Source organism: Heteronotia binoei, chromosome 12 (assembly GCF_032191835.1).
Source record: "Heteronotia binoei isolate CCM8104 ecotype False Entrance Well chromosome 12, APGP_CSIRO_Hbin_v1, whole genome shotgun sequence".
NCBI lineage: Eukaryota > Metazoa > Chordata > Lepidosauria > Squamata > Gekkonidae > Heteronotia > Heteronotia binoei.
The window spans coordinates 80503542-80515402 of NC_083234.1; the positions used below are offsets into that span (position 1 = coordinate 80503542).

The window sequence follows — 11861 nt, forward strand, 5'->3', positions numbered from 1 at the left end:
TACATTCTTTACCAGAGACATAATGCAGGCCTAAGCCATAAAGCCACAATTACTGCCACAAAAGCTTACTATAAACAAGGAACTTGACACCTGGCAACCCTACCTGCATCCTTAGAGTGCTGCAGACAGAGGCTGAGAATAGAGCTACAGACAAGATGGCAAAATGCATGCCTCCTAGGCCAAGGCTTGCTGATAACAAAGATGAGTAGTTGCAGGCTTGCTTCTGCGCAGCTGACTGCAAGCATGACCCTTAGGCATGAGGCTGTAGAAACCAGCCAAGAGAGGCTGTTAGGCATGGACACAATGAGAACCTTAGATGTGAAGCCACAGACACTGCCTTGCTTTACTTCTGGCACCTGCAAGCCAGTACAGGCTCCTTCTTGGTCTGGAATAGAGGAACCCCAAATTTCTTTGTTTCTCTTTGAGGGGGAGGAGTCCCCCCTTTTTTCTCTGCAATAAAGAAAGAATAAATCAGATACTTTGAGAATTATTTTGCCACAGTCAGTGCCTTTCATTTGTCCAGAAATAAATTCTTCTCTGTGCTTTGAGAACATTGTCTGGAGTGATGCCAAAACTTGGTGAAGGGAGGAAGGGGCTGTTTCTCAGCTGCCAGTTACTTTTAACTAGGAGGTATTAATGGGTCTTGTGAACAAGCAGCCAATCAGAAGCCTGTTTGCATTTGCATCCTCAGTAACTCCTTCCCTCCAGCTAGTGAGACAAGAGGAAACAGTTCCAAGCCAAGTTTGCCACTGCAGGGGGAGAGCTACTTCTTCAGCCCTCTCTTCTCTGATTGGTACAGCTCCAAGCCTGACAGTCAAAATGTTTCCAAACAGCCAGTGCTGAAATGAAACTTCTTGGATTTGGAGAAGGAGGGAGGGTGCCGGGTTTTGATTTGCATGTTCTTTTCTTTTGTCCCACAGCAGTTGGCAGCTCAGCACGCCTCTCCCTGCCCTTCCCTGCTCCTAGTACTCCGTTCTGGGATTCAAACCAGAAAGCAGTTGCAGCTTTCAGAACTGCACATTTGCATGCACTGACAATAAAAACAAATAATTACATGTCTGGGGAGGGGGGGCTGCGGGATGTATGCGGAGGGCAGTGAGGGACAGAGATGCTCTGAGATCTGATGATGGCCAGTTCTTAAATGATCAAGAGGTGCTGCATGAACCAGAATTTGGACCTGGAGCAAACTTTCCCATCTCGTTTGGTGCTACATTTCATGAGCAGCTCCTCTTTGCTGTGATTTTCCAGCCCCTGCTGCAAACAAGCCTTCTTGGCCTCTGTGCTGCTCTTTTCTGTGCTGTTTCCTTGCTTTGCCTTCACAAATGTCAGTGGCCTCATTTGCTCCTGCCGCTGTCTAGTCCTATTGACTATGGCAATCACAAGATTTTTTCCCCCCAGTGATGTCACAGTTCTGTATATGTGATGAAGTCACTGAAGTTTGTAAACAAAATTCTGTTGAGTTCCTGCAGCCCAGGAGATTCAATGGCAAAGAAGAAAAGGCTTGCAAGAACCAGCAGCTTCTAACTGGTGCTAAACAGCCGTAACGTACCCAGTGAGGCTTGCATATTTTCTGGTATTCAGTTGAAATGTGCTGTTTTCAAACTTTGCATCAAAATTAGATGATACTTGGCAGCAGTGTTCCCTCTAAGCTCCACAGTGTTGCAAGCAGAAATTCTACTGTGTGAGTGAAAAAAACTAGTAATATTAAAGTTGTGAGTGAGTTTACATTTGACTATAGCAGCGGTGGCCATATATATACATACACACACACACACACATATGTACACAGAGACACACAATATGTATGTGTGTGTATATGCTCTCTCTATATCTGTGTCTTTGTGCATGTATATGCATGTGGTATGGGTGTGTGTGTATACAGTCTCCTCCTCCTCTTCTCAGCCATTTTCTCCAGGAGATCTCCAGGGTCCACCTGGGGCTGGCAACCCTAAGCTGGCTTTCTCCACCTGAAGCCCTATGGCCAGTCCTTCCCTTCCAGAACTGGTTTCATGGAGCACCCACACTCATTGGGTTTGGCTTTCTCCTTCTACAGCCAGACCACCAACAATTCCCATCCCACAGCCATCTCTCCTTTCTGCCTGTCAAGGGCCAGCCAACACTCCTGATCCCAACACACACACTCCTTTTCTTTTGTAGTTCTGGGAATGTGTCTGTGTTTACTGAAAGAGCAGCCATAAATAGAGCTAGCATTGTGCCAGTTTAAGATCAGTCTGACTGTGTTCTTACTTTTTGGTGGTGGGGGGAAAGTCCCACTTAACAAGGAACTGAGCTCCCTCATTGGTTGGGATTGCGCTGCATCATCCTTTGACCATAGGTACTTGCATGTCATTGGTTGAGTCCACTCCTCTCTTGCACCTGAGTAGCTATTGCTAGCCAGCCAAGCTGATTCTGCCAGTAAAAGGCAATCAACCTTAGTTCTGGCAGTTGCTGGCTTTCCCTACTCTCCCATTGGTTGAACCACCTATTACACTGCTTCACAGAGGTGAGAAAAAAACCCTTTCCTCGATTGACTGAGAAAGGGAGCAGGAGGGAAATAGCCAGATAAAGTCTTTCCCTTGGTTGGCTGACAGCTCCTCCCTCTCTTCCTCTGGAAGGGAAACAGCCAGAGATGGGGGGAATGAAGGACAGGTCTACCAATACAGTGGAAAAGGGGTGGGATGGTGTCCCCTAGCAGCAGACCTGATACAAAGAGGGAGGGAGGGAAAGCAAGACAGAAAGAGAGAGGAGTTGGCAACCCTATCTCCTTCCCAGCCATCCATCAACCAGCCAACCATGGTGTAATGTACTGAGAACCGAGACGGTTTGAAGGCAACATAGTTTATTCAGTAGCACATTACAAGAGAGGGAGCACGTGGGCCGGGCCCCGCTTATATACAGTACCCGGAACAGCCCCCTCGTCCAACCAGGCCAATCCTGGTCGGTCAGACTTCCCGCCACAGATCTTGATGGGCAGGGCGACAGGCAAGCTCCATCCGGGGACCAGGGGGTCGCCTTCAGTAGCTATTGCCATGCGGCCTGGTCCCTTATGTTCAATACATAACACTCCTCCCCCCTAGCTCAGGACACATAGTCCTGCAGGTACCTGGGGCCGTGCGCTCCCGGGTAGACTGCCTTGGGATGGCCGGTGGAGTCGGAGCGGTCGGCGGAGCTGCCGGGGCCGTGGCTGCTGCCTCAGACGGGGCGACTGTTTCCCCTCGTGGGAGATCCGCCGGTCTAGGGTTGTTTGCACCAAGTACCTCATCTGGTGACCCTGTTGCCTGGGAGTCGCCCTCGCTATGATTGGGCTCTACCTCCTGATTGGGTGCAGCGGTTCAGCGGTGTTGGGGTGGATCTCTGTGGGGGCACGGCCGTGAGCTCCTCTTCGCTCTATATTGCGGCTGGTTCTTCCGGCAAGGTGCGGCGACGTATCTGATCTATATGCCTCCGCAACACACTGCCTCCCACTGTGGACCCTATTACTCGCAACACCCGGCCTTCTACCCACTCGGGGCCGCATCCATAGTTCCTAGTGTATACTGGGTCCCCTGGGAAAAATCCTCGGGCTGCTTCTCTGACCTCCGGGGAATTGCGGACGTTGGTGGCTCGGTCGGGGTGCAGTCTATCCAACCTAGTGATTAGCTTCCGCCCCATTAGAAGCTCGGCTGGGCTGACCCCCGTGACTGGGTTGGGAGTTATCCTATTATCGAATAGGAAGGCTGCTAGGCTGTGGTCCCAATCCCCCTGCACAATGCGACCCAGGGCTTCCTTCATGGTGCGCACCATCCGCTTGGCTTGGCCGTTGGTGGCCGGATGGAAGGGGGCGAACCTGATGTGTTGTATCAGGTATCTCTGCATGAACTCCCAGAATTCCCAGGAGGTGAAGGCGGTCCCGTTGTCCGAGAATATGGTGTCCGGGATGCCGTGTGTGCTCAGGGTTCTTCGTAGCTCCCGGATGGCTGCCGCCGTCGAGGTTGAAGCAACCAGGATGACTTCTAACCACTTGGTGTATGCATCCACCAAGATGAAGAATATTTGGCCCTGGAAGGGCCCTGCAAAGTCTATGTGTAGTCTCGACCATGGCTTCCTGTGTGCTTCCCAGCGTTCCGCGGGGGCACTGGGCGGTTCAGGTTGGGACTCCTGGCATGTTTTGCACCTCTGGACCCACCCCTCTATTTCCTCGTCCATCCCCGGCCACCATACATAGCTGCAGGCTAAGGCCTTCATTCGTACAATCCCTGGATGTGTTTCATGAAGGGCCCCCAGCACCTGCTTCCGCAGCGGGGGGGGAACCACTACCCTGCTCCCCCATAACAGACACCCCTTGTGGGCAGATAGTTCTTCCTTGCGTGTTGTGTATGCCCTGAACTCTTCGCCCTGTTTTCCCTCTGGCCAGCCCCTCACCACCCAGTCGAGGACCCGCGTGAGTACTCTGTCTCGCCCCGTGGCTTTTGCTACCTCTGTTGCGTGTAGGGGTCTCTCTGGTAGCATTTCGATGAGCATCACATGGTGTGCTGGGGCCGGGTTGGGGCCTATCGAGGGCAGCGGTAGGCGGCTGAGGGCGTCTGCGTGTCCCATCGCCTTGCCCGGCCTGTGGACCAGGGCATATGTGTAGGAATTGAAGAACTGATTCCATCGCAAAACGCGCTGTGAAAGAATCGGGGGCGTTTGGCGGTCCGGGGCTAGGAGGCCCAGGAGCGGTTTGTGGTCTGTGGCTATGGTGAAACATCTCCCATACAGGTAATCGTTAAACCTATGCACCCCTGCCACGATTGCTAAGGCCTCCTTGTCTATTTGGGCATAATTCCACTCCGCTGGGGTCAGGGTCCTCGAGTAGTAGGCTACCGGGACCTCCCATCCTGGAGTTGGTAACCCAGGACCGCGCCCACCCCGTACGGTGACGCATCACATGCTAAGATCACCGGTAGGCTCTCATCAAAATGGTGGAGCACATTGTTGGATACGAGCAGCCCTTTGACTGCTTGGAACGCTGCGTCCTGCTTCTTCCCTCATACCCATGGGGCATTTTTGTTTAGGAGTCTGTGGAGGGGTTCCGCTAGGACAGCTTTGTGGGGTAAGAATGAATGATAGAAATTTAATAACCCCAAGAAACTTTGTAGCTCCGCCTTGCTCTTGGGGGTGGGGGCTTCCACTATGGCCCTGGTTTTGTCCAGCGTCGGGTGGATTCCCGCAGCATCCACTGCGAACCCCCAAAACTCTACCCTCGATACCCCCAGGGAACACTTTTCACGCTTGACTTTCAGACCGGCCTCTTGGAAACGGCGGAGGACATCTCGCAGCCGGTTGCTAAATTCCTCCGCGTCCAGTGCGGCGATCAAAACGTCGTCGAAAAATGGTTGCACCCCGGGAATCCCTTTGAGGAGAGAATCCATCAGGCTCTGAAACACCCCCGGGGCCACACTCACCCCGAACTGCAAACGCCGCACTTTAAACGCCCCCCTGTGGGTTACTATGGTCTGCGCTTCTGCCGTGGCGGCGTCCACAGGCAGCTGCTGGTACACCTGGGCCAAGTTTCCCAAAGATCTTGGACCCCGCTAGTGCTGCCAGAACGTGGCTGATTACTGGAACGGGGTAGGGGTTGTCCTGTAGCGCCCTGTTAATGGTGGATTTGAAATCGGCGCATATGCACACCTCCCCGTTCGGCTTCACCGGGGTTACTATCGGGGTCTCCCACGTGGCGTAGGCCACGGGCTCCAGCACTCCCTGGGCTGTGAGGCGGTCCAGCTCTGCTTCGATTTTGGGTTTCAGAGTGAATGGAACCCTCCGGGCCTTCAGCCTCAAGGGTCGCACATGGGGATCTAGAGGTAGGGATATGGGAGGTCCCTTGTAGCATCCCAGGGCCCCATCAAACACCTCCGGGAACTCCTGGCACACGTTTTCGAACCCCTGCATCCCCAGCTGTTGCACCCCCACAATCTTTATTCCCAGTGGCCGGAACCAGGCCAGGCCCAACAAGGTGGTGAGCTGACTCCTTTTAACCACCAAGATGTTGAGTTTATCCCTAAACCCGTTGTACTCTACCCCCACCGTCGCCCACCCCAGGATTTCCACAGGATTTTTTTTGAAAATCCCCTAGCACGAAGCTTGTCGGTCGCAGTCTAGGCAGGCCATGTGGGCACAGCTCCCTTAAGGATTCCTCCGAAATTATGGAGTTGGAGGAACCCGAGTCCAGTTCCATCAGGCAGAGTTTGCCCTCGATCCTGACAGAAACCTTGACCTTTTGGGGGGTATCGTTGGGCAAGTTCATTACCTGCACGGAGGTTGAGGCAATCGAGTGGTCCTCAGTCGATTCCTGGTGGGTGGTCTGGCGGCGGTGGTTGCTCTTGGCCCTGCAGGCCCTCGCGATGTGGCCCATCTTGCCGCAGCTTCTGCAGACCACGTTGCGGTAGGGGCAGTCCCGTCGCTCGTGTTGGTCTCCACAGCTGGCGCACTTGATGGCGGCTGGTCTGTCGGTCGCTCAGGGTTGCTGGGGTGCTCGTGGGCCCATCCTCGTCTGGCGGCGTAGCTGGAGTGCCTCTTCTTCGTCTGGTTGGCTGGGGCCGACTTCCTCCTGATGGACGGCCTTGGCCCTTGTTTTGGGGAAGGTCTTCATGGTCCGCTCGAATGCCACAGCCTTGTTGAAGGTGCTCTGGAGGGTGAGCTCTTCCCTCGTGAAGAGCTTCTGTTGCAGTCTTTCGTCCCTCAGGCCCCAGGCGAAACGGTCCCTCAGGGTCTCTTTCAGCTTTTCGTAGCTGCAGTTGCCTGCGATTTGGCGGAGGGTGGCTAGGTAGTCCGCTGCCGATTCTCCCGCCTCTTGATCCCTCTTGTGGAAGAGGAACCTGCGGGCGACAAGTGAGGGTTGGGGCAAGAAGTGCCCGGTGAGGAGTCTGATTATCTCCTCGTAGGTCTTCTCCGTGATCCTCGCGGGGGCCGAGAGACCCTTGGCGATCTCGAATGTGGCCTCTCCGCAGATGCTCAGGAGGACGTCCCTCTTCAGGCTGTCCTCCGTTATCCTGTTCGCTCGCAGGTAGCACACGACCCGCTCCGTGTAGGTCTCCCACCTCTCCGGGGTAGCGGGGTTGAATTCTTCGAGTCGGCCCGTGGTTCTGCTCTGGTTAGCCATGGTGGCTGTGGCAGCGGGCACGTCGGTCTACAACCGCTTGCCTTTGACGTCTCTGGCCGGATCCGCGAAGCCCCACTGGAATGGGCTAGCTAGGATCCCACCTTCATTGCCACTGTAATGTACTGAGAAACGAGACGGTTTGAAGGCAACATAGTTTATTCAGTAGCACATTACAAGAGAGGGAACACGCGGGCCGGACCCCGCTTATGTACATTACCTGGAACAGCCCTGTCCTCCAACCAGGCCAATCCTGGTCAGTCAAACTTCCCGCCACAGATCTTGATGGGCGGGGCGACAGGCGAGCTCCATCCAGGGACCAGGGAACCATGTGGCCTGGTCCCTTATGTTCAATGTACTCCCTGATTTTTGGGTTTCTAGGTCCAGGGGTTGGGCTTGGTGTTGATGAGTTAGTCAGGATACCTGTTGAACTATCTGCAGTCTCTGTGAACTGATTTTCATATCAAAACACAGAGCTCCACAGCAGACCAGTCAAAGAGAGGGATGTGCAAGCAAGCAGCAGCCTGCCAGCCACACAGCAAAGCTTTATCCCTTTGTGAAAACACATTTTACCCCTTAGGGGTGGAATTTCTAAGAATCCCTTCTTAGTGGGTGCTTGCATCATGGAAGGAATGCACTCCCCGGATTTTGGGTTTCTAGGTCCAGGGGTTTAAGCTGGGTGTTGATGAGTTAGTCAGGATACTTGGGGCCATTGTAGCCCCAGAGGCTACAAGGGAGATGGAAAAAAGCAGTTTTTTCCACGTCCCATTATGCATTCCAGTAAGATTTGTTAGCTGCCTTGAGTAACAGGGAAAAGTGGGATGTACATATTTGAATAAAGAAATAGTTTGGACATGTTGATAACATTTAAGCAACTTCCTGTTTGTTAAGTTAGGCAGGATTTTGGCAGTGATTGTTCATCCTCTGTTATACTTGACCTGTAACACTGGTTGTCATATTTCACTTAAAAAAAAAAATGAAGTAGACTGCAAGAGACTGCCCCCCCCCAAGTGCTTGCGTGTGTTCCGAGGCTCAGCACAGGGCAACTGCCCAAGGCCAGGCCTACCAATATAGTGGAAAGGGGGGGATGAAATTTGACTTGATTGTTTTCTCTTGTAATGTTTATATTATTCTTAACATCTAGCTTAAATATAATTCAAAATAGTTTATTCTGAGATTTTTACAAGGTTATGGAAGTAATCTAAAAAATTAATTTATGCTATAGTCCAGAGGTGGCTGAACTGTGGCTCTTTCATACATCCTGTGCAGCTCTCAACGCCCCCCCCTCCCCCCACCCCATTGGCCAGCTTGGAGGATGCATCTTTTAAATCAGCTCGCCAAGCCAGCTTGGAGAATGCATTTAAGGTTAAAGTTGATTTCTTTCCATCTCTCCCTCCCTCCCCCATCAGTTAGGACATTACTTCCTTCCAACACCTGATGTCCATATCTTGCAGCTCTCAAACAGCTGGTGTTTATTCTATGCTAGGAATAAGGCCCGTTGTGAAGAAAAATGCATCAGGCTCCAGAAAGAGGCTCTGGGGAAATGCTATTGCTATTATATTACAAAATGCTAGTGACAAAGCAAATTCCAAAAAACAAAACACCCTTCCTAAAACAAAAAAATTATATATCCTCAAGTATTATATCTGGATCAAAGGTTACTCTAGCGAAATATGGGTTTCAATCTAGTAGGCTATAAATGAGAATTGACTTGGTGGCATCTGGAATGGGTTTGGGTTTTTTTAGATAAATGCTCCAAAGGTGCAGCATAGCTGCTGACGCCTCGCCTCAAAAACCTCCCCAAGTTTCAAAGAGATTGGACCAGGGCGTCCAGTTCTACAGGCCCCAGAAGGAGATGCCCCTGGCTGAGCTGAAGCAGAAATCCCAAACTTCCTATTAAAGTTTTGTGTGCCAGCGCCCCCTAGCACAGTTTAGAGGGAATTATGCTTGGCAAACCCTTTTTTTGTTTGTTTATTTTTTAAGTTTCCTCTTTCAAGTATCTGCACGGACTGCCAGTTTTATATTCAAGCTCATCTTCTTCACTTGCTGTGGTAATTTGTTGATTGCTTTCAGTGAAGACTTCTGTAGCTTTTTGGTCTGCTCAACAGCATGTATTTCCACCCAATGAAATTGAAGGGCAATAGATTCAGTACAAACAAAAGGATGTGTTTCATCACACAATACACAGCTAACATGGAACTCACTGCCATAAGCTTTAAAGAACTGGAAACTTCCAGGGCTGATAGTCTATTGACCATAGAAAGATAGCCAACTGGTCTGGTGAAAGATGTCCTGTCACTTAGCATAGGCTTAATGGGTTGTTATTTGGCGGGTGATATTATTCCATCTCACAAGCCTTTTTTCCCAGGTCATTTGGCAACCCTCTGGAGTAGCCATATTCTGGGAGGTCCTGTATGACCTGTTTATGAGCTTCCTAAAGGTGACTAGGCTGCTGTTCTAACTCTCCTGTTTCTTTCTAGGTTTGCCAAGCTCTTGCTTCGCCTCCCAGCCCTTCGCTCCATTGGCTTGAAATGTTTGGAGCATCTCTTCTTCTTCAAGTTAATAGGCGACACACCGATTGACACCTTCTTGATGGAGATGCTAGAAGCTCCCCACCAAATGACTTAAAAGAGGGCCTCTGGCTTGAGTCCTCAGCAGGCTCCCTCTTTTCTGCCACATACACAAGGCCTCCCACTCTTCTGCCACTTCCTTCCCAGAGCAAGAGACACTGCCTGCTGTCCTCTGGGTGACGTGGCACCTGAACACACTGCTGACTGCGCCTGCTCCTGGGTTTGGCACCTGTGCTGCAGCTGAGGAGTGACTTTCACTATGCTTGTTATGGATGCAGAGACCACACGTTTCAGCCACACCAAAGGCCCCAACTGCCACTAACTCAACCCCCTCTTTCCTGAGCACAGATGGATTTCAGAGCAGTGTCGCACTTGGTTCACTCTTGTCTCCCCCTTGTTTGTGGCTGTGGTTGTCCCTGCACGCACCCCTCCCCCCCAAATTGTCTGATCTGCTGGGCTGCAGAAGGGCGAGCGGGGGGGGGGGGGGGATTGAAGGGATGTGGTGGTTTTGCCTCCAGTTAAGGAAACAAAAACAATCCCTTTTTCTTCTCAAAAGGAGATGGGGTTGAAGTCTGGCTAAACTGGCCATAATCTTCTGTAGCTGTCTTTGTATTGAGAGCAAGCAATGGTTGGGAAAGGGGCCATATGCTAAAGGCCAGAATCTCATAGGAGTGTGAAGGGCAGGGCTGTCATTTCTGCTCCCCAACAGTCAGAGAGAGAGAGAGAGAGAGCGCCCGTGTGTGTGTGTGTCCGCACGCGCTAAGAGGAAATTCTCTCAATAGCCGAGCCAGCTAATCAGATTGCAAGCCAACTGCAGTGTTCAAAGGACAGTCCAAGCTTCTTTGTAGCAGCTGTGTTAGTCCTGGTTGTATGCTATGCTGCTGGCCAGGGGGGTGGGATGGTGTGATGCCCTTTCATTGGCTGTTGGGGCTTTTGTAAAAGAAGATTCCCTTTGGGATCACCCCATCTCTTCTCTCCTTTTGAGCTTCTTCCCAGTAGATTATGTCAGCTTTAAAAACAAAACAGACCCATCCCTTGTGCCACTGACTGTTCCCATATGGGCAGTAGCCACTGCGTGCTTAGTAGATGCATGCCACGAAGCCAGCAATTCATGCACTTCTCAGGAACATTTGTTATTTAGGGGAGTTGTGGCGCTTTTTTGTGTCAGCACCTTCAGGTTGGAAAAGCTGATTGTTGGGCTGCTGGGTTCTCAGTGGAAGCCCATAAAGTTGTTTCCTGTGGGTATAGACTATTGCCCCATCTGGCCCAGACTTTCCTAGTCCAGCAAATGCCACAATGTCTTGTGAAATCTACCCTACCACTTGGCCAGCCTTCCAGCCAGCCTCACTAGACTCCTCTGTGGGGAAAAGCAGTCTTGCTCAGAGCCCAGAGTCTTTCCTTTCCTCCCATCTCCCACAGTCCTTTTCTCTCTGCATATGTGTAAAATGCCATCATGGCTACATGTAGGGTTTTCAAGACATCAGACTAAGAGGTGGTTGCCCTTGCCTGGCTCTGCACGTCCTGGGTGGCCTCTCATCCAAATACTGACCAGGAATGCCCCTGCTCAGCTCCTGAGATCTGATGAGATCAGACTAGCCTGGGCTATCCAGGGCAGAACACCTTTTCTCTATACTGCTGCTTAATTTGGAAGCTTAACATCTGGCAGCTGGAAGACCTTGGGTTCCTCACAGAACTTGGAACAAACTAAGCTGAAAGATGAAGGAAACATGTTCAGCCTGCCGCTAAGCACCAGACCCTGGGGCCAAGCCGGGGGGAAGGGCTGTTCTCTTCATGCCCTGAAGGTTGGCTTCCAGGTGGCATCTTGGTGGGTCACTAGAAATAAGGAAACTGAAGTAGGTGGACTTTGGGGATTTTTTCTGCAGACTGAAGTCCCAGCTGTCCCAGTTCTCAAGGCACTTTCAGAAGAAGCCTTTGGAACAAAAGCCACCACTGCCCAGCTTGAGACCTAGTGAATGCAACACAACATCTGAGCAGCTATTCTGGAAAGCCCAAACAGTTTTTGACACCCCTGTCAGGCCACTCCAGGGCAGGGCCATGATAATGAAAACATGATCTGTTAAGAGGGAGTGAGGAAAGAGCCCTCGCCAAGGCTGTGTGTCTTCTGCACAAGCTTAGGATCTCAGCTTCTAGAGAGTCTCAGCTGATCTTTATTA

The 11861-nt window shown here is 51.4% G+C and overlaps 1 protein-coding gene across 3 annotated transcripts in view; it reads left to right on the plus strand.

The window, feature by feature from the left end:
- The window catches only part of RXRA (retinoid X receptor alpha), a 288115-nt gene extending 277462 nt beyond the window's left edge, over positions 1-10653 (plus strand). For all 3 annotated transcript variants that reach the window (XM_060250971.1, XM_060250972.1, XM_060250973.1), the window contains one exon: positions 9598-10653. In XM_060250971.1, the coding sequence (XP_060106954.1) occupies positions 9598-9745 (148 nt within the window). In that variant the 3' untranslated portion in view covers positions 9746-10653. The remainder of the gene's footprint in view (positions 1-9597) is intronic.
- The last annotated feature ends 1208 nt before the right edge of the window (positions 10654-11861 follow it).